Source organism: Crocodylus porosus, unplaced genomic scaffold (assembly GCF_001723895.1).
Source record: "Crocodylus porosus isolate Cpor-Errol unplaced genomic scaffold, CroPor_comp1, whole genome shotgun sequence".
NCBI lineage: Eukaryota > Metazoa > Chordata > Crocodylia > Crocodylidae > Crocodylus > Crocodylus porosus.
The window spans coordinates 29,140,656-29,163,975 of NW_017728917.1; the positions used below are offsets into that span (position 1 = coordinate 29,140,656).

Consider the following 23,320-nt stretch of genomic DNA (forward strand, 5'->3'; position numbering starts at 1 on the left):
TACCCTCTGCCAGCTTGTGACCGTTATTCCTGGCCACTCCTGGCAGTGCTCAGGGGAACAGGGACTCCCCCAGTGCTTGCTGGTCCCCTCTGACTAGTTTGTAACAGGCCACCAGATCCCCCCTCAGCCTTCTCTTAGGAGGCTGAACAGGTTCAGGTCCCGTAGCCTCTCCTTGTAGGGCCTGCCCTGCTGCCCCCGATCATGTGAGTAAATTTGGCTGGCACAATCACTCATCCACAATCACCCATTACTACCATGAAGTAAAGCATTGGGGTGAACACAGATGGCCAGAAACCATCAGCTGGGCCTAGCTTCATGCCCACTCCCTACTACTGGAATGGCCAGCCAGACTGAGCTGACCCCTTCCCCCTTCCAATATAAACCCCTGACTCGGAAAAGGAAGCATCTGAGTAACAAGGTTCAACTCTGTGCTCAAACTGTTGCACCCTTGGCTTATGCTGCTACTAGTTTCCTGACACTCTCCAGATACCTGACCTGGCTAGCCTCCTGACCCTGTGCTCTGCCTGACCCTCTAGATCTTTGACTTGGTTCCCTGGACAGAATTTCTGGCTTCTGGATTCCCTACACTCTGACTCAGCATGCTCCCCATGGACCTCAGTTGCTTCTCCTGGGCCTGAGGTATCCCCCATACATAGAGGTAACCCCCATGACCTGGCATAACAGAGGGTGGTCAAATATTGGAACAGGTTACTTACAGGAGTTGTAGAATCTCTATCCTTGGAAGTTTTCAAGAGCAGATCAGACAGACATCTGGATGGGGTGCTTTGTCAGGAATGATTCTGCCTCGAGCAGGGGGCTGGACCAGATGTCTTTGGAAGATCCCTTCCAGCCCTACTTTTCTATGGTCCTGTATTTGCCTCATGATATGTACCCTCAGATATACACACCCCATAACAAGAAAAAAGATACAGAGATATATACACAGATGTCTTCCAAGAGTAAAGATTAAGTCCCTAAAAGAGCTTTGGATGGTTTCAGTGTAAGGGCCACTCCTGCGAAGATTTAACTCTTATGCACTGTGTAGTCTCATTGAAGTCAAAGTATATGCTCCTGTGTATAGAATATTACAGGTGAGTTGGTAGTATTTTTAGGCTGCTATCAACATTCACTTCATTCTTTCCTCTATTCCCATCTCTACCTCTTTCTTCCCATCAGGCTTTCCCTTGAGCTTAGTATGGTGCCTGGATAGTATAAAGCAAAGACTATTTATTTACAGCTGTCCTACAAAACAATGAAGGGAAATTAGAGCAGCATACCTAATGGCCAGGGTAACAACAACAGTTCATGCTAATTTGGGACTTTAACCTTAATCCTAGCTAGTATTTCCAGGGTACTGTAGAGCAGACATCCAGCAAACTGAAGGTATCCTTGTTTGAGTACTTGTAGCAGTTGAACTGTGCCGGCATGGAGCTCAGTGCAAGCTAAATCATGTTACTGTTGCTAGATTACTATCTCAAACTATCTTACAACTAGCTTTGCTAGCTTGACTACACTGTGCTGAACTGTGAATATATACTTTTCAGAAGTTAACCAGTTTTCCTCTGACAAATACTCCACTCCAAGAACATACCAAAAAAAAGAAGATACACTGAAGTCTATCTTCACACTATCAAATTTACAGGAGTCATGTAAATGTCTAATGTCCCTCAAAGCATGCAGAGCTATGTGCAAGTCTTCTTTGGTTCAAGTCTAAACCTCAGATAAACCTTTTAACCATTTTACTTCTCACCTGCTGGAACACAACACTCCTTGAGTATCAATTAAAAGTAACTTCCATGATCACTTCTAGCATGTGTTTGGGAGACAACCACGTACCTTTGTCCATTGGCAATGAACAATACCTGAGAGGAGAGGCATGAGATCCAGCTGCAAAGTTGCAATACCATTCTTCTTTGCCAGTGCTGCCACCAGGGTCTCAGCATTGGACAGTCTAGGATGGCTCTGCTTTTTCTCTTTGTTGGAACCATAAGGTCGTCTAGGAGTAGAACTTCTACCTGTTAGGAAGGGCACGGAAACTCCTTTAACCCTAAGCATTGGAACAAGTTGAAAACTTGCTGCCTTACATAGCATGTCAGTTTTCTTGGCCCTCTCCAAGCAGTCTCCCTGGAAGCAAAAGTAACTGTCAGGCTTTGACAAGAACGAATAGCTTACGACTGCATACGAGGGCTACTCGCATGATCAGGGGGCAGCAGGGCAGGCTCTACGAGGAGGGGCTACGGGACCTGAACCTGTTTAGCCTCCACAAGAGAAGGCTGAGGCTTGTAGCCTGTTACAAACTAGTCAGGGGGGATCAGCAGGCACTGAGGAAGTCCCTGTTCCCCTGAGCACTGCCAGGAGTGACTAGGAATAAAGGTCACAAGCTGGCAGAGGGTAGATTTAGGCTAGGCATCAGGAGGCGCTACTTCACGGTCAGGGAGGTTAGGATCTGGAACCAACTTCCAAGAGAAGTGGTGCAGGCTCCTACCCTGAGGGTCTTTAAGAGGAGGTTAGATGAACATCTTGCTGGGGTCATTTGACCCCAGTAATCTTTCCTGCCATGGCAGGGGGTCGGATTAGATGATCTACTCAGGTCCCTTCCGACCCTAGAAACTATGAAATTATGAAACTGTGACTGTGAAGTACTGGGGAGCTGAGAAGATGGTGAAGCAGGTCTCATTAAAAATCTCTGCGATTTGCACCTCCTTACATATTGCCAGTGGCTATGTCTTTTCACTCAATGAGTCTCAGCACTGCTCCCAGTCACTCAGTTTCGCCCCTTGCCCAGCCTTTAGTTACAGTTTCACCGGGCCCCTTGTCTTACACTTCTCCTCTCCCCCGGCTCTGATTCTTATTTCATCCAAATTTCAGTTAGAAAGCCCTTTCCACCTGCTGCCTGTGCACTAGTAGAGGGATCACTGAAACCACGGACAGCTGTTTCTGCCAGAAAAAAAATTCCTTTTTTCCTGCCAAAAAGGGCCTGAAAACCCACCCTTCCACAAAAAAATGCTAGCACATCCCACTTGCAACTTCTTTGGAGACAGTTTTTTTCTAGTCTCTAGGATTCCCCCTATCACACAGTCCTGTGCTCTTCCTCCTCCCCACCAAGGAGGCAGGAGGGAGGGACAGCACTGTCTCCCATCAAGCTGGCAGGAAGCCCCACAGGGACCCTGCTGCCAGCTGCCTGGACAGCATTCAGACTCTTCAAACCCCAGCATGACTCCCACCCTTTGAACAGCACTGAGGCTGTGTACCCAGTTCCCTGATACTGAAAGGGCAGAATAGCTTCTCAATGCTGATTGAACAATGCTGGAGCTGCTCAAGATGGTTCAAGTCATAAAAGAATGCCTCCATCCCTTGCACAGTCTTGGGTCTTCCTAGGACCATGCCATGGTGGGAGGGGAGGGACATGGACACGACACCTCCCACAGCTTGAACTGTCCCAGAGAGCCCCAAGACAGTCCAAGCAATGGCATCACTTCCCTGGGCCACCTGCAGTGCAAGGGGTCAGAGGCATTTTCCCACAGTTTGAGTTGTTCTGGGTAGCCCCAGAACAGTTTGAATGTCACTGCTTCCCACCACTTGCAGGGTGTTAGGCTCCCTAAGACTGTGCAAGGGGTGAGGGAATGCCCAAGCATGGAGCTGAAACATGATCAGTTCTCCTTACAATAGCATTACTAGGAAGGGGTGAATGGGGCACCACCCTTAGGCACCATCTTAGAAGGGGCTCTGATCCATCCCCCGCATCCTAGGAATTTTTGCTGTAGAAGGAATAGCCTCATACCACCTGGTCAGAGGAGCTGGGCAGGTGCAGCCCCTCACCCAGTAGCAAATCCAAGTGGGGGGAGGGCAGCGCCAGGGGGTTGAGTAGAATGGCACCGCCCACCTCCTAGAGTCTCTGCCACAGCAAGTGCAGCTCTGTGCCCTATACCTAGGGACCTTGTTAAATTGCAGTGAGACAAAGGGTTATTTGTGGCTTGCTCCTGGTACCCAGAACCGATTTCATGGGCACTTAGCAGTGGGCCCCCCACCCTCGGTGCTGATTGGCAGAGAGGCTCTGGCAGAGGGAGAAGGGACAAGGGGATAGCTGCCATCTTGTCTGCTGCCTTTCACGCTGCCCCACCAGCCGGTGTTTTGCCCTCCCAGTAGTGAGGACTCACTGGGGAGCCAGCAATTTTTGTTTTTGTGGATTTCACAGACAATCCAGTATTTCATGGTTTCTACAAACACTGCAAAGCTGCAAATTAAGACGGTTCTTACCCACAGCATATTCGGGTGGGAGAGGAGAGTGAATGGAGCACCAGGAGCTCCTGGGGAGTCTGTGCCACAGGCCTGCTGCTGCTGGTGCTCAGTAAGCATATTTTCCAGTGGCAGTAGCACGAGTCCACATCACTCAGTAGCAGCTACAGCAGTAGCAGCTTCCATTTGAGTGCAGCAGGGAGACAGGTAAGACTCCATCCTCAATGGCATAATCCCCTCCCCGTAACACATGCCTTGGGCACCAAAGAAGCTTGCTATGCCTCTATCTCTTCACCCTGAAGGACAGGGGGAAAGTGTCATTGGTAGCTGCTGCTTTTCAGCAGCCACCAGCTGCTCATTGGCAGCCTGCCCAATTCCCCAGCAGGAGAGTGGACAGGCTGTCAATGATCAGTTTCCTCTAAGGTAGGGGGGAACAAAGGAGAAGACTTCTATTGCCCTCTGACTGGAGGGCTCCTGACTGCAGAGGCTATATGGCCTCCTTTTCACCACATGTTCACGGTGCTGGCAATTTTTAGCACTCAGTTTGAATGCCTGTTTATATCCTATGATCAAAAGAAAAGTGAGACAGGCTCCATGTCTGCAGTTCTGGTGTCTGGGCTCACTGCACTCAAGTGCAGCAAGTGTAGGGAAAGCCTGGCTTTGCCCCTGCAGCCCTAGGCTGCAGCATGCTGAGTCTCATGGTAAGAAAAGCCCATATGAAGTGAGAATCCAGCTAGCAACTCCTGGGGTTTGTCAATGCACAGTCTAGTCAGCCCTAGGTGCAATCGGGATACCCTCTCCCCACCAAATCTCAACCACCTGCTATGCAGCACAGGGACACTATTACTGAGTTAGAAAAGAAGGCCAGAATGGTTGTAAATGACAAAACTGGATGTTTTTCCTTAATCTCATTCTAAGAACTGGCTGAAACTAGCAGAAAACTACAGCCCAAACAGTTAGTTTGGTTAAGTGACAAACAACTGAACAGAGGGTCTTACAATGGGTAGCAAAGGGTAACCTCAGCAAGTCTGTGCTGCCAGCTCTGCCAACAATAAAAGGAAGAGTAGAGTAACCCTGAGGTCACAGCTTCTTCTGGCAAAGGCTAAAGCCAGAAGAACTATATTCCACTGCAAATACTTGCTGTAGCCCAGTCATTTGAGCAGTTTCTCCAAACAGTACTGTGGAAACATTCATATTTGCCTTCTTTAGAAAAGTGCTATGGGGATAAACTAATTCAATGAGATTTTTTTAATATGAAGGAGATATGGGAATACAAATATTACTACTGTAATTAGAAGTGAGAGCCCCAAGTATAATAATTAATATTTTCAGTACCAAAAATTACACTGGAGGAGAAAAAATCCAGCCAAGTCTCAACATAAGCAAATTATATCTAACAAAGAGAACTGCTCAGAAGGACTGTAGCTGTTTATCAAAAGCCTGTAGAAGAAAAGGCTCCAACAGTCTTAATTATGAAGACAATAACTGCTGGAAAGCTAAGATGTAAAGTGTGGAACTGATCACATAAGTCACGGGTCTCCAGAGTCATGGGAAAGGGAGATTTAAACAGAGCTGCAAAATAAACAAGGCAGATGTGGTCTAGGATTAAGCTCTTCAGCTAGATCCATTCCTGGTCATGCAACCTGCACGGTGTATTACCATTTGCATGCTAAAAAGCAGGCTCTTGAACGCCTTCCCAGTAATCCTCATGCTGTGCTCTGCATTACACTTGTTATTTAACACTTCTCAAAGGCTCTGCCCATAACAGTAGGCGCTCCAAACTATGCTGTACTGGAGAGCATTAGAGAGTAGTTGTCAGGAATGCTTCTGGTTATAATATCGCTGAGCTGTCCATACTCTAACTGCAGAACTGTATTATAACTGCATTTTACCATTTATTCTCAATGATCATTAGACTGATGTCTGCATATCTGGCAGGTAGATTGTGCATGATATGTATTTCAATACAAGATATCAGATTATCAGTTGAATCGGTGTGGTATGCCTCTACATAATTGAAGCATGCTTGTAGTTGTTCGTTTGTCATTCGCTGGCACCTTGCCAATTACTGTACACATGTACCAACAATTGGCTCAGAAAATATCTACAGTATAGACCAGTGTAGGAAGTGTAATGGACTGAAGACTAAGGATTCAAACCCGACCTCTGGTGGCCAAAGAGAGGGAAATGACAACCACCATCTATCTGCCTCATTTCAGAATCAGTATGGTCACTCCAACTCTGATGCTTTTTTATAATCCATACCCATAGCTGCATCACCTTTCGGGCAAGTAAATCACAAACATCAATTAATCAATCCTCAGAATACTTCACAGGGGAGTTAAGTATCATCCTGATCCTCCCAATTTCCAGGTCCCAGCTCTGGAAACTGACGGACAAAGAAGCTGACTTTCCAAAGATCAAAAAGGAAGTTTGTGGCGCAGCTGCCCACCAGGACCTACACCCCATAACTCCTAGTCCTGCGCTCTAGCCAGAAGTGCAGCCATGTAAAAATGTTACACAATCTCTGTCCCCTGTTATTTTATGAAATCCCATCTCAAGTATCATTATGAACTTACCGATTCTCACATCCAGTGGGTCTACTCGATCTAGCTTTGCAAAGCTCAATTTTTTTTTTTCTGTTTTTGAGCCAAAGAAATTCAGATAACCAGCAATGGATTTCTGCTTCAAAAGATGGCCCTCACACAGGGCTTTGTCTCTTGCAAAAGATATGCTCCCTGGAACACTAAAGTGACTTGTGGGTATATAAAAAAAAAGAGAAAAAGAAAGAATATGAAAAAATACAGTAATAGCTGGAAAGGGTTATATAATTTATACATCAATTTTAAAAATATTTTACACTGAGAGTGGATCCAGCTTGCAAAACATGAGCTTGTTACCAACAGGAACCCTCAAGTCTTGCACAGGATCTTCCTTGCCACTTGAATGGAATGATTTTTGTGCTTATACTGGTATCAGCATATGAACCTCATGCAAATTTCACTAAATGGAGCAGAGTACAGGTGTCCCCATCTGTTTTGTATGGTGTGGGTTTCAGAGGCTGCAGGTCTTATGAGCCAATACTACTTTTTCAACTGAACAAGACAAAATCTCCATCTGCCTCATTTAAGATGGAGGACCGTTCACTGGAATCACTTGTCTCTTCAGGTCACAGCTCAATATTAAACATCATTGGTTGCAAACTGATTACAAGACCTGATGGCCTGTGTTGTCACCACTGCTGCTGCAAAAGAATTACGCTTAGTCTATATTTTATAGAAGTCTTTTCTAACAAAGTGTCAGATTGTTTGTCTGCATCCATCTGTTATCTCATGTTTTATACTTACATTATAAGTATATAAGAAGTGACTGACTTTCTGTTGTGGTCCCAGTCCTAGCACTAAGACTTCTGCATGCTACTGTCACAAAAATACTTATAAGCACTGTGGAGACAAGTATATGCTATCTTTAACAAAAATAATTATTCATAATTATGATCTGATTCTGCAGCCAGTAGTTCCACTGAATTCCACAGGACTTTTCTTGTAAAGCACTTTTGAGATCTACTGAAGAAAAGCACTATAAGAGGTAGGTACTATTACAAGGGATGAAAACCAAGGATACTTATTTAAAAATTCATCATACAGTGCAGTGAGGAACAAGATGCAACTTACATCATGTTTCTAAATGCAATATTATGTTAAGAAAAGATCTGAGGTACAGATATGAATCTCCATCCTTTAGCAGCTGGTACTAATGCAAACACCTGGTCCTTTGGTTGAGTCAAATTACTCAGTATGGAAAGGCTATGTAGCCCAGCATGCCTGTCAAATAAAACCCCCAGCTTTAAAGAGCTCAATCAGCAGACGATGAATAAAAAGGAGATCAAAGAAGACAGGTCACCATAGGTTACTGCAGTGATAAGGACCCTATAAAATGCCTTGACAGACATGCTGATAAACTTCCTCCTAATATCTGCTTCAACACCTGGTTTACTTCCCCCTCAGTCATGAAATCCTCAAATGAAAGACCTATTAGAAATTCAAAGTAAAAATAACAATAACATTCTTGTCATACTACAACACAATTTAAAAACACTGCAATGTAATTAAAGATACCAAGCAACTATTTTTTCCTGATTTCTAACTTACTAGGTAAATAATGAGGACGAAACTAGAAATGTTTAGATTTATCTCTAAACAGCTATGAGTTCTTTAACCAACATCCTTTATTTATAAGAGTCATTGTTAGAAGGCAAACTGTCATCTAAAGCAAGGCCACTTGGTTCCAGAGCAACACCAGCAGAAAACACCAGGCTAATTACCTACAGAGCGAGGTGGGCTGAGTATATACCATATTTTCCTGAAAGCAAGATGACCATGAATTTAAGATGATCCTCCAATAATTAGATCCTATGCATGGAAAATAAGTTTATTATTTTCCATATATAGAATCTAATTATTGGAGGGCTATTTTAAATTTGCCCCCTGCCAACTGCTGCAGCAGGGAAAGCAATGGTAGAAGGGCAGGTGGTAGGGATCAGGCAGTGGTGGGAAAGTGAAGGAGGCAGTAGGGAAGGGGCTGGCTGCTTGCTCTTTGCCTCTTGTCTCCACATCCCACCTTACTTGTGCCTGCCTCCCACAGCTTCATGATCTCATCTCCCCCTTTCCCCATATCCCCCTAAAACTCCCTCCTCCATCTCTCCCCCTGCCCCTGCAGACACCTACCTGTTCTTAATTTCAAGAGATATTATTTATTTTATGTGAAAATTAACTTACAGTCCACAGTTTGACATATCTCCACTTTTCTTTTGAAAATTACTTCAGAAAAGGGGATACTTATCCTCTTCCTTGACAAATAACTAGTTGGATGGATGAAGGGAATGCTGTGGATACAATATATTTAGATTTCAGCAAGGCTTTTGGCAAAGTCCAATATGACTTTTGCATGAACAAAGTGCAGCAATATGTGCCAAACAAATTTACTATAAGGTGCACAGACAACAGGCTCAATGGCTACAAGCAGAGGATAATTATAAAGGAAGCCATGTCAGAATGGCAAAAGGTTTTAAGTGAAGCCCAAAAGGTGTCTGTCCTGGGCAGTGTCATTCAATATGTTTATTAAATTATTTTGATGCTCAAATAGGCAGTTTCTTGAGCAAATTTGCAGAAGATACAAACTGGGAAGGACTTTGAACATACTGGAGGAACTGAGCATAGTTCAGAAAGTTTTTGACAGACTGGGAAATGGGCTAGAGCCAAGAGGCTGAAGTTCAATGCTCGCAAATACATGGTGCCATATCTTAGGAAGAGTAATAAAAACATCTCTTTACTTGGCTTCATTTAGACCTAATATAGAATAACGGGTACAGTTCTGGACTATGTGTTTTTAAAAGGACACAGAGAAGCTAGAGAGGGTTCATAGGCAAGTGACAAAAATGACAGAAGGCTTGGAAGGCAAGCCACATGAGAAAACGTTGAAAGAAATAAACGCTTGTGGAAAAGGCAATTCTTAATGGACATAATGGCAATTTTCAGACATCTGAAGGGCTGCCATAAAGGAAAGCATAGCAATGACTTGAAAAAACATCAGCGTAGGTTTAGAATGAATACCGTGACAAATTTCTTCCCTTTTAGAACAGGAAGGCCATGGAACAGATAGCCCAGGGAAGCTGTGGAATCTCCTTCGTTGGAGGTTTTCAAAAAGAGGTGTATGAGCACTGCCTAGGATGATCTAGGAGTAGCAGGGTGGAGTGTGCTATATGCTCATTTATAAAGTGCGACATAAGTGTGGTCCAAAAGAGCCATATTTGGAAACCCAGAAGCCCACCTTAGATTGTTGGGTGCTATCCAGAGCAGGTAGATATTGGAGAGGAAAATACTCAGCAGCAGAAAAATGAAGCAGAGCTCCACAGCTTATTTAATGAGGAAAAAAGATTAAAGGTGATGGAATGATATTTATGGAGGGGAAAGGATGTCAAAGGGAAGTTTTGGCTCTCCAGTTGGGGGAAGGAGGATGATGTAAGGATTTTCACTGGGTATGCCAATGCTCCCCCTGGAACTAAAGCTCAGAGGTTCCTAGTTAGAGGGTCTTGCAATCAGGTTCAGACCATTTACCACATTTGGCAGGAAGAAATCTTACCTCATGGTCAGATCAGCATGGACTGTGGGGGGTTTTGCCTTCCTCTGTCACAGGAGGCATGGTCTTCTTTGGATTCCTCAAGGGTATTTTAGCAACCCCTGCAGCAGCAGAACATTGACAGAGCCCTTGTCCTGTAGCAGGTTAGGCGGTTCCTGTTGTTTCTAGGCAATGTGACTGGGGTGTCTGTATGGTTTCAGGAATAGGTTAGAGCGACAAACACTTGTACAGGGTAGCTTGGATTGGGATGACCCTGTCTTCAGCAAGGGAGTTGGACTAGATAACTTAACCTCCTGAGGTCCCTTCCAGTCCTACTTTTTTATGATGTTATGACTCATAGCATCAACATTCTTCCTGCCATGGCAGGGGGTCGGACTTGATCATTTGCTCAGGTCCCTTCCGACCCTACCTACCTACCAACTATAAATATGACAAATTCGGTGAGCTTTTACACATAGACTAAATACAACTGAACTTTTGTATTCTAGTCATTACTGTATTTACTTGAATCTAAGGTGAGGTTCTCACCTTTCCTCCCTGATCTGCATGGGGGGAAATGCCCCTCATCTTAGATTCACATACAAAGTGGAGAAGGGGATGGAGGGGGGCAGTGGCTGCTGTGGCTTGGACTCTGGCCCCAAATGAGGCTCAGGGCTAGTGGCAGACCCACGGCAGCCTCCTGCCCCTGCTCCATTTGTCCTCTGCAGCTTCTACTCCACCCCTGCCTCCTCCCCACCCCCATTTCTGTCAGGCACAGCTCGGCTCTAGCTCACACTGGATTCACTCTCAGGTACAGACTGCATTGAAACTCCATCCCCTGCCTGGCCCATTAGTAGTGCTGCCACTACTGCATGGTGTGGACGGGGCCATGTTTCTACATGGTGTGCTCCATGATCCAGCAGAGAACAGAGCCCAAGCAGCATCTGACAGTAAGAGCAGGGAGGAAAGAGGTAGAGACTGTGGGGAGTGGAGATGAGGGGTAGAGACTGTGGAGAAGGGAAAAAAGCAGATATTGTGGGGAGGGCAGGAGGAGAGGCAGAGAGTGTGGGGAGCTGGGGATGGAGGGTGAAGGTAGCAGGGGAGCAGGAAAGCTCCAAGGAGTAGTGGGGGGTGGGGGGAGACAGAAGGTAAGGAGGGCATCTGACCCATTCCCCTAGCGACTGCTTTTCCTGCTGTAGCAGTGGGGTGGGGGCGGGTGGACACACATGAATTTAAGACAATCCTACAATAGTTAGATTCTATACCTGGAAAATTATAACAAATTTATAATTTTTTCCATGTATAGTACATCATTATTATGGGGAGCATCCTAAATTCAGGGTCATCTTAGATTCGAATACATATGGTATTTAATTTATAAGGAATATATTTAAAGTTCTTTAGCTAATAAAAATGAGGAAAGGTGACTGCTAGGATAGGTATCAATGAACCCATTCTGAAACATGACAAACTGTTCTTTGAAAATTCATAGTTTCATAGTAGGCAGGGTCAGAAGGGACCTGGGCAGATCATCAAGTCCAGCCCCCTGCCATGGGCAGGAAAGAGTACTGGGGTCAAACAACCCTGGTAAGGTGTCTATCTAGCCTCCTTTTAAAGACCCCCGGGGTAGGAGAGAGCACCACTTCCCTTGGAAGTTGGTTTCAGATCCTAGCCACCCTGACTGTGAAGTAGCACCTCCTGATATCTAGCCTGAATCTACTCTCTGTCAACTTATGGCCGTTATTCCTTGTTACTCCCAGTAGTGCTCGGGGGAACAGGGACTCTCCCATTGCCTGCTTGTCTCCCTTGGCCAGTTTATAGATGGCCACCAGATCCCCTCTCAGCCTTCTCTTGCAGAGGCTGAACAGGTTCAGGTCTCATAGCCTCTCCTCATAGGTCCTGCCCTGCTGCCCCCTGATCATGCAAGTGGCCTCCTCTGGACCCTCTCCATGTTGTCCACATCCCTCCTGAAGCGCGGGGCCCAGAACTGGACACAGTACTTCAACTGTGGCCTGACCAATGTCATATAGAGGGGGAGGATCACCTCCTAGGACCTGCTTATGAGGCATCTGTGGATGTGCGACAAGGTGCGGCCGGCCTTCCTGACTGCATCCCCACATTGGCGGCCCATGTTCATCTTGGAGTTGATGCCTCCAAGATCCTTTTCTGCCTCTGCACTGATGAGAAGGGAGTTCCCCAGCCTGTCGGTATGCTGCTGGTTCTTTCTCCCTAGGTGCAGTACCCTGCACTTGTCAGTATTGAATCCCATCCTATTCTCATCCACCCACCCTTGTAACCTGTCCAATTGCAGCCTGTCCCTCCCTTCTAGCATGCCCACATCCCCCCATATCTTAGTGTCACCTTAGAATTTGAACAAGATGCTTTTCCCTCCCTTGTCCAAGTCACTGATGAAGATGTTGAACAGTGCGGGCCCAAGGACCGAGCCCTGCGGAACCCCACTGCCCACATCTCTCCAAGCTGAGAATGACCACCACCACCACCACTCTCTGGGTACAGCCCTCCAGCCAATTGGTGACCCATCTGACTATGTAGGCATCAACACCACAATCTCCTAATTTTTTTAACGAGAATAGGGTGAGAGACAGTGTTGAAGGCCTTCCTAAAGTCCAGAAAGACTACATCCACCATGACACCTTCATCCAAGGATTTTGTGACCTGGTCATAGAAGGTCACCAGGTTGGTGAAAATGTTCATGGAATAAGGACAGTCATATTCACATGCTAGATTTCCAAATATTTCTCATTATAAAGGAGATGTATGTCTCTCCTAACTGCAGCTTCAACTATCTGTGATATTGTTCTTAAATAAACTGACTTTCTGAACCAAGACAACAATTCAAAAATCAGCTTTGCAATGTAAGCAGCTTTGTAAACTTACTAAAGGTTTATGTTGCTACTTCTAAGAAGACCTAACATGACAATTTGAGATGGAAGAAACACATACCTCTAATGAGAAATACTGTAGACGTACATTTCCTCAAATGTTCAAGAATAAATGTACTGTCACTGGACAGTCATTATGGCCATTCTCCATATGGGAATAAAATTTCAAAATTATATATATATAAAATGGGTTTAGTCTGTCTATCTCTGTGTCTATCTGTCTGTCTATAACGCTCTTGGGGGGCATGGCTCCTGGTGTGGTGTGGCACCAGCCAGTGCTGCATCAAGAATGATGGGCAGGGTGCGGCCTCCAGAAGAGCAGGCCAGGCAGAGCAGGCCAGACAGACGTGGAGGGGTGGGGGTGGGGGGTGGCATGGGGCCAGATGCAGAGTAGGGGAAGGGGATGGCACAGGGCCAGAAAGGGAATGGGAAAGGGAGGGTGGTGCAGGGCTGGACACGGAGAGGCTGGAGGGGTGGAGGGGCACAGGGCCAGATGCAGGGGGAGGGGAGGGTGGCGCACAGCTGAACACGGAATGACGGCAGCACGGGGCAGCGTGTGGCAGTGCTCTGTTTCCCCCCCTCCATCACTCCTGATGGGCACTTTACTAGTGCTGGATATAAAACATGAATATATAATATTGGAGAGAAACCATGAATATATGACAGTCTCCTTGAGATACAATGGGGATCCAAAAAAGTGTCCCAAGTTCCATGCCTATGAATGCAACAGAGATTTACTATGGTGTACAAGGGGAAAAACTTCCATCTTTGTTCATAACAATCTTTAGGGGGTAACTTGTTACAAGAACAAGAAGTCTGAACTTTCTGATTGGCATGATTAAGCAAAGCAAAAAGATTGTGCATCCAGAGATACACAGTTTATACTTAGCTCCACAATAGGCTTTTGGCAAGTCTAGCTAGAGCTACTTTGCCTCCTATTGAATCACACTTTCACCATCAGTAAAAAGGAGGCTAGTATCTGTCTGAAGTAGGGGTATCCAACCTCTATGTAGCCTGCATCCTCATGCCACAGAACACCCCAGCATAGGTCTTGGGCCCCCTAGAAAGCAAACCAGAGGGACACCCCCCTCTGCACTGTACCACTTTGGTGCCCAGCCACCCCCCAACCTCAGCGCCCCAGCCACGGGCTGTCATGCACAGGCACACCATGCAGGTATTTCAGGCCACAGGCTCCCCCAGCCCCCTGGACTATGCTGACTTTCCTCTTCCTGGCCCATAGTGCAGAGATAGGAAGCAGAAGCTGGAAGAAGGAAGGGGAGCCTGGAGACCCTAGCAGCTGCTGTAGCCAAAGTGATGGGGGTAGCAGTAGCTAGATGGGAGCCTGGGGAATGCAAATTAATGGGCCAGGCTGCAAGCTGGATGATAAGGGCTTCATGGGTTTAAATGCAGAAGTGATCAAAAAGTACTTTGAAATATTTGAACAAGAAAAAAATGATTTTTTATTTGCAAAAATATCAGTTAGCCTTATACTAACACTGAGATGTTTTTAATACTTCTTCACATTAACTTACTGTAGAGCTAAAAATTTGGGCTAAGGAAGGAAGTAGGAAAAGAGGATTTTTTTGGAGGAAGGTAAGGAAAGCATAACTAATTCTAAGGAATCCAGCAGCTATAACGTATCTGATTTATTATGTCTCCTGGGAAGATTCCCTTTCATCATACTGTTTATTTCAAATTCAGAATGATCAATTATACTTTAACTATATGATTTATATATCCAAAACAATATCAAGTTACTTGTTTAATGAGACAAAAACAAAGCTGGGAATCCTTTTGAGAACATGGAACAAGTATAAATTCCTATAACTTATTGCATCAATAGTGACCAAAATAGTTGATGGTCACTGAAAGCAGACTATGAACCTAAGTGCTTGAAAAGAAAAAAGTTCCCCTTTTCTTATATTTTGCTTCAGACAAGGTTCAGCTTGCTGCTTTTCTGGGAGCCCAGAGAGGGACCCCAAAGCATCAAATTATTTGGAATATGAAGAACCTTTATTTTTTTCCCCCATTAAAATTTCCCACCATTTTCTTCTTCCCTCAGGGATTCATATGTTAGTGGCCTCAATTCTATCACTTCAAGAGCACTATTTCAAACTGAAGAAATATCCAAACATCCATGGTCAATGAGTCATGACCATAACTGTGAACGTAGCACATCTGTATATTTTCTGGAATAAAAGTAAAAGTCTAGAGCAGGGAAAGGGAAATTCACCTGCCCCTTCTTCCATGGGGCAGGGACCCACCTGCCCCTAGAGTAGCGTGGCCCCATTGGCGAGCCCTTCTGCGCATGTGCGCAGTTTAAAAAGGGCCCGCCAACAGCTTAGCCACAGTTTAGTCCCCAGCTCCAGTGAGAGATGCACAGGCAGAAAGCCCAGTGGGACCCCGACCTGGACCTCCAGCACAGCCAGAGGTATGTGGGGCCCGCGGCAGGGAGGGAGGGACCCCAACCCCAGATGGCTGCAGGGCAGCTGAGTCCAAGACGGGGAGGGACATGCCCCCCCCCAGCTCCTACTTTGCCCAGCCCCCAGGGATTCGCATGACCAGAGCCTCATGAATAGGCCACACAAACAGGCCACGCATGTCTGCCCGGCACGTGAGTTAGCACAAAGTTTGCACAGGAGGGTGAGCAGGAGGGCCCCAGGCCCTGCCAGAGCACCCCACTAGGGAAGCCAGTCCCAGCTGTAGCTGGCCCACCAGCAGTATGACACGGATAGGCATGCACCGCAACCCAAGGGTTCCCGAGGGGTCAGCAGTACCACCCCCCCCGGCGCCTCAGAAGCCTCCACCCAGACAGACCCCATGGTTCAGGGCTCCACAGAGGCAGGACCTCTGGCTCTTGCTGCGGGGGCTGCCTGTCACTTTTTCAGGCTCTGAGGTCTGGGAGCATGGCCACCTCCTCTTATGAGGTCTGTTCCCTTTTGGGAGCACCAGCTGGAGGAGGGACTGTGAGCAGAAGACTGACTCCTACTGCCAGGCCCTTCTCCCCTGGGAGGTGGAGGGTCGACCATGGTTGCCTTCCAGGACAGGGGAAGACTCAAGGACCTCTCATGCTGTCCAGCCCAAGCGTTGGACCAAGGTGGTCAAGGGCCCCAAGGCCTGCTGCACCAAGGTCCCCACCCCACTGGAGCTCTGCAACAGGTATGAACCTCTTGCAGTCCCACTAGAGCCTCTTAAGCTGCCAGCTCCGGCAGACAGCACAGGCTCAGCCATAGCTACCACCCCCACTCTCCCCAAGACAAAACGCAAAGTGTTTGTCATGGGAGACTCCATCCTGAGGGGGACTGAGGTGGCAATCTGCCTTAGCTTGGGAAATCTGTTGCTTCCCGGGAGCCTGAATCTGAGACATTGCGGAGAAGATCCCTGGACTCCTCCAGCCCACTGACCACTACCTTATGCTCCTTATCCACATGGGCACAAATGACACAGCTCAGAGCACTCCCAGCCAGGTCAGGGATTTAGGACTGGGGCTTAAGTGTCTGGGGACGCAGGTGGAGTTTTCTTTGATCCTCCCAGTCTTGGGTGGAGGAGGGAGAGGAGGCTAGAGGTAGTGAACCAAAGACTGAGGTGCTGGTGTCATCGTGAAGGCTTTGGCTTCCATGACCACAGTCCACTCTTTGGTGAGAGAGGCAGCAAGCTGCTGGGAAGAGACAGCCTCCATTTCTCTCCACTGGGGAGGAGGCTCGTCTCAGCCAGACTGGCTAACCTGCTCCACCAGGCTTTAAACTGATCCCACTGGGGGATGGGGGGACTACTGCCACTGCTTGCCCACTGAGCAACCTTTGCAAAGGTCAAGGCACTTAAGGGAACCCACCCCTGCCCCAGCCCTGGAATGAATGGGACACTTGCCTGCCTGTACACAAATGCTACGAGCTTGGGGGATAAACAGGAGGAACTTGTCCTCCTACTTAACACAAATAATTACAATGTCATAGGGATAATGGAGACCTGGTAGGACTCCACCTATGACTGGGCCACATGTATGGATGGCTATACCCTGTACAGGAGAGATCAAGTGGACAAAAGGGGTGGGGGTGTAGCTCTCTATGTCAAGGAAAGCTACGCATCCCTGCAAGCTGATATTGGCACCCAGGGCGGACGACTGGAGATCCTCTGGGTCAAAATCAGTGGGGAACACAGCACAGGGGACACAATAGTGGGAGTCTACTACAGACCTCCCACTCAAAGTCCCGAGCTTGACCAGGAGTTTGCCCGGGAATTGGCCGAGGCCACATGCTCCTGGTCCATGGTTGTCAATTGCCCAGACATTTCATAGGAAGAACGCTCAGCCAAATCGGAGTGGTTGCAAAGCTTCCTCTCGTGTGTGGATGAGCTCTAAATGACTCAAGAAGTCTATGGGCCAATGAGATTTAAAGTGCTGCTCAACCTGGTACTGGCAACCCAATCAGTGACCTAACGATCGAAGAGAAGCTGGGTGACAGCGACCACGAGCTGATCACCTTCACCATCTGCTGAAAAGCTGGCAAGTCAGTCAGAGAGACTGATGTCATATATCTTGACTTTAAAAAAGCCTTTGATCTGGTATCCCATGATCACCTCTTGGCAAAACTGGCTAACTGTGGCCTTGGCTCCACCACGATCCACTGGCTGGGGAACTGGCTCCATGGTTGGACCCAGAGGGTGGTCGTTGACGGAAGTCAATTGTCATGGTGCCCTGTGACCAGCGGGGTCCCTCAAGGCTCTGTCCTTGGACCTATATTGTTCAACATCTTTATTAACAATATAGACATTGGTATCAGAAGCGGACTGGCCAAGTTCACTAATGATACCAAACTTTGGGGTAAAGCATCCACACCTGAGGACAGGAGGATGATCCAGGGGGATCTTGACAGGCTCAGAAAATGGGCGGACGAGAACCTGATGGTGTTCAACACTGAAAAATGCAAGTTTCTCCACCTTGGGAGGAAAAACCTGCAGCATCCTTATAGGCTTGGCAGCTAGCTATACCGGCTAGCACTACAGATGAAAGGGACTTGGGAGTCATGATTGACCACAAGATGAATATGAGCCTTCAATGTGATGTGCCTGCTAGTGAAGTGAGCAAAACACTGGCTTGCATCCATAGATGCTTCTCAAGTAAATCCCAGGACGTCATTCTCCCGTTGTACTTGACCTTGGTGAGAACACAGCTGAAGTACTGCAACAAGTTTTGGGCTCCACAATTCAAGAAAGATGTGGAGAAGCTTGAGAGAGTCCAGAGGAGAGCCATGCTCATCATCAGAGGTCAGGAAAACAGACCTTATGACAAGAGGCTGAAAAAGCGTAGGCTCCAGAGTGATCTGATGGCCACCTATAAGTTTCTAAGGTGTGTTCAGCAGGATCTGGGAGAAAGTCTGTTTACCTGAGCACCCCAAGGGATGACAAGGTCTAACGGTTATAAACTCCTCCTAGACTGTTTCAAGCCGGACATAAGGAAGAACTTTACTGTACGAGCCCCCAAGTTCTGGAATAGCCTGCCTTTGGAGGTGGTTCAAGCACCTACTTTGAATGCCTTCAAGAGAAATCTGGATGTTTATCTTGCTGGGATCCAATGACCACAGCTGACTTCTTCCTGCCCCTCGGGCAGGGGGCTGGACCCCTGAGGTCTTCTGAGGTCCCTTCCAGCCCTAATGTTTATAGAATCTATGATTTATTATACAGTAAACCCTCCTCTGAGAAAAGTTCACCCATCCATCCCTGCTAGGGATATAAAGGTAGGATATTTTTTTCCTTTAAGATATTCCTCACTACCACTATTTTTTCTGATTTTTAATTTGTTCGATATACAAAACAAAAGGTGTATGAATAGAAAACACTATTTAAGATGTTTTAAAAGACAGCTGTGCAGCAATGAAAATAAATATCCAACATAAAAATATAAAATATACCCCAGCAGCGACCCCAGGACCCCTGACAAGCCCCGGCCTTCCAGCAGGTAAGCAAGGGCACATGGAGGGAGGTACCTAGCCAGCTGAGAGTGGGCTAAGTGGACCGAGGAGGGTCACGCCCCCCCCCCGGCTCCTACTTCGCCCAGTCGCCCAGGGAGCCGCGAGACCGGAGACTCGCAAACAGGCTGTGCAAACAGGCACACTCCTGAGCACAGTGCACGAGATGGCACAGGAGTTCGCGCAGGAGGGCAAGTGGGAGGGCCCAAGGCCCTGCCTGTGAGTCCCCCAGAGCAGACAGTCCCAGCCGTAGCCAGCCCACCAGCGGCATAACATGGATGGGCATGCACCGCACCCCGAGGGTCCCTTTGGAGTCTGTGGCCCCCCTCCGGCACCTCAGAGATGGCCACCCAGATGGAGTCCATGGTTCCAGGCTTCATTCAGACAGAGCCTTTGGCTTTTGGCTGCAGGGGCTGCCTGTCCCTTTTTCAGGCTCTGGGGCCCGGGAGCATGGCCACCTCCCCTTGTGGGGTCTGCTCCCTACTGGGGTCTCTGGCATACCAGCTGGAGGAGCTCCAAGCCACAGTCCAGAGACTGCGTGCCATCAGGGACTGTGAGAAGGAGATAGACTCCTACTGCCAGGCCCTTCTCCCCTGGGAGGTGGAGGGTAGACCACAGTCTCCCTCCAGGACAAGGAAGGACCTGAGGACCTCCCCTTCTGTTCAGCCATGGGGTTGGACCAAGGTGGTCAAGGGCCCCTGGGCCCATTGCACCAAGGTCCCTGCCCTGCTGGAGCTTTGCAACAGGTATGAGCCTCTTGCAGCCCCAGCAGAGCCTGCTGATTTGCCAGCTCCTGCAGGCAACACAGAGGACACTGTAGCTACCGTCCCCATTCTCCCCAACACCAAACACAAAGTGTTAGTTGTGGGAGACTCCATCCTGAGGGGAACTGAGGAGGCAATCCACCACCCTGACCCCTTAGCTCAGGAAGTTTGCTGCTTCCCAGGGACCCACATCTGTGACATTGTGGAGAAAATCCCTAAACTCCTCCAGCCCACAGACCGCTATCCCATGCTCCTCATTCATGTGGGCACCAATGATGTGGCTCGGAGTGCTCCTAGCCAGGACATGATGCACTTCAGGAATCTGGGTGTGGGGCTAAAGGGTCTTGGGGGCACAAGTGGTGTTTTCTTTGATCCTCCCAGTCTTGGGCTATGGGCTGAGGAGGGAGAGGATTAGCGAGCTGATGCGTGTTATGGAGCATTAACTTAGCTTTGGAGAAAAGTGCCGTTTGCTTCCACTTCAGGCCAGGTGAAGTGAACCAGACCCCCTGGCAGTGAACACCTTTGGACATGTTTTAGTTGAAAGCATTTGAAATATGAAATAAACTACCAGTACACCAATACAAGTTCTTTTAATGGCCTGGCCCCATATCGTGGTGCGGGCATGAGACTTGGAGAAACCTGAATATTTGTGACCCAGAAACATGCTATGTACTTTACAGAACCAGTTATATAAAGGGTGGTTGCTCCCACTTTCTTTCTGGGTTGAAGAGGAGATTTAGGCACTGATGCAGCAAAGCTGTTGGATTAGTAGTTGCTATCAATGAATATTGCTTTTAGGACTTTATAGCATGTGGCTGTGCTGGGTATGGGGGTGGGATTTATTTCCAGGTGCAAAATAAGAGGCTGAACTTCAGGCCTTCTGGAAAGGAGAGCACAGACTGGCAGTTCTTTGCTTTGGGGTAGGAGAATTTTGGGGAGGACTCCAGGCTTTTGGGGTTGTCTTTTTGCAGGAATGCTAGGGCGCTAACTTTTCAAACGTAACTTTCCATGAAGACAAAGGCTCTGTAATGCAGGTGAAAAAGAAAATCCTGCAGCATCATTATAGGCTTGGCAGTGCTACACTGGCTAGCACTACGGACAAAAGGGACTTGGGGGTCACAATTGGCCACAAGATGAACATGAGCCTTCAATGAAATGCTGCGGCTAGTAAAGCGACCAAAACACCAGCTTGCAATCATAGATGCTTCTCAAGCAAATCCCAGGATGTCGTTCTCCCCTTGTACTTGGCCTTGGTGAGGCCGCAGCTGGAGTACTGCGTCCAGTTTTGGGCTCCGCTATTCAAAAAGGATGTGGAGAAGCTTGAGAGGGTGCAGAGATGAGCCACATGCATGATCAGAGGTCAGGAAAACAGACCTTATAATGAGAGGCTGAGAGCAATGGGGCTATTCAGCCTGGAAAAGTGCAGGCTCAGGGGTGATCTGGTGGCCACCTATAAGTTTATTTGGGGTGCTCATCAGGATCTGGGGGAACAACTGTTCACCAGAGCCCCCCAAGGGATGACAAGATCAGATGGTCACAAACTCCACTGTGACGAGTTCAGGCTGGACATAAGAAAGAACTTCTTCACTGTCCGAGCCCCCAAGGTTTGGAACAGACTGCCACCTGAGGCAGTTCAAGCACTCACTTTGAACGCCTTCAAAACACATTTGGATGTTTATCTTGCTGGGATCCTATGATCCCTGCTGACTTCCTGCCCCTGGGGCGGGAGGCTGGACTCGATGATCCTCCGGGGTCCCTTCCAGCCCAAATGTCTATGAAATCTATGAAAACTATAAAGCTATTGGACATCCTCTAACAGAAGTCATCATAACATGCGGCTCCTAAGTATTGGAAGACAGGTTATTAGAATAATTGCCCTGCCCTACTAAATCTCAAATGATAAAGCTCCAAGGCAAGTTTAAAAGTAATTTAGTACACTGGAAGTGAATCAGAACTGGTAAAACTGAAAGTTTTAAGTTGGTTTCACTTCCATCACTGAAAGAAAACTAGCTGCCTTGCCAAGAGCCTGAATCCCTGAAGACCACCACTAAAAATAAGAACTTCCAGGTGTTGGAAATAAAGAAAAGAACTAATGGCATGGAATCCATGGATGCAACTCAAGATCTATGGATGAATTTTTTGGAAACAAAAACTAACCTCCCTACTTCATGTAAAAAGGCATATAAGGAAGTGAGCCTATCTGTGGGTGTTCACAGCACCACTAGAATTTCACTGGAACAAATTTAAAAAAAGAAATGTAACATACAGTTTGTGACTTATCCTCTCAGTACAGAACCTATGTATAAAATGAGGTAAAAAGAAGGAAGTTTCCTTTCTGGAAAAAGGTTCTTTTCCAAATCTGATGAATCAGGAAGATACTGGTAATGGCAAAAAACAAGGTCATTACATTTCATTTGCTCCCCTAGAATAAACAAAGGATGTTGTCATGTAACCAGCTAGTCAGCACCTAAAGAAAAATGATTTTACAATTAAATTTATTTTAATGCCAACATTTTTTTTACATGTGAAGTTAGGAAAAACTCAGGAATGGAGAAGAACAAATGAAGGATTATGTTTCAGAATATAAATTTGTTAAAAAGTTTCTACAGTGGTAATTTGCAATATAAATGCCAGTTTAAGACAAAAAACCTCCCTTTGCCAAGTTCTAGAATCTAGCATCTAATATTTTGTAGTTAGCAAAAAGTATCTGCTTTTCATTAGACTGATTAGACAGCCTTTGTAGTAGTTTGGAAGATAAGGAATTTAATTAAAAAGATACCTGCTGAGAGAGTAACACAGCAGTGCACAGGCAGTCCAGCAAATTCTCAAATGGTTTTTCATTCAGTTTTTTAAAACAGATAGTGAAGAAACTACATGAGGGGAAAACTTTTCTTTGTTTGCTGTTTATTCATAGGAAAAAACTTGCTGAGACTCTTCAAGTAGGAGGTATTTTGTATGTATGTATATATGTATATATTATATACATATATTTTGGGTGACTGTGATCATGAAATACAAATACAGTATAGATGAAATCACTAGGTAGAAAATTGTGCTCATAGTTATTAGCGGTTTGACATAAAACCATGAGTATTTATCAGTGGAGTTGCCAAGGTTTTCTCCTAGGCTAGAACTGTTTACTTCATTAAGTTAGTGAGGATTTAGTTAGGGAGCTTCTGGAGGGGTTGGACGTATTCAAGTTAGCTGGCCCGGATGATCTCCACCCTAGAGTTCTAAAGGAACTGGCCGAGGTCATTGCAAGTCCCCTGGCACGGCTTTACGAGCACTCGTGGTGCTCTGGTGAGATACCGGAGGACTGGAAGCGGGCCAACGTGGT

The 23,320-nt window shown here is 46.8% G+C and overlaps 1 protein-coding gene across 1 annotated transcript in view; it reads right to left on the bottom strand.

Annotated features, from left to right (window-relative positions):
• KIAA1257 (KIAA1257 ortholog) overlaps positions 1-23,320 on the bottom strand; it is a 130,554-nt gene that overhangs the window by 64,682 nt on the left and 42,552 nt on the right. The window contains exons 6-7 of the mRNA XM_019536965.1: positions 6,816-6,991; positions 1,863-2,015 (exon numbers count right to left, since the gene is read on the bottom strand). Coding sequence (XP_019392510.1) covers positions 1,863-2,015; positions 6,816-6,991 — 329 coding nt within the window. The remainder of the gene's footprint in view (positions 1-1,862; positions 2,016-6,815; positions 6,992-23,320) is intronic.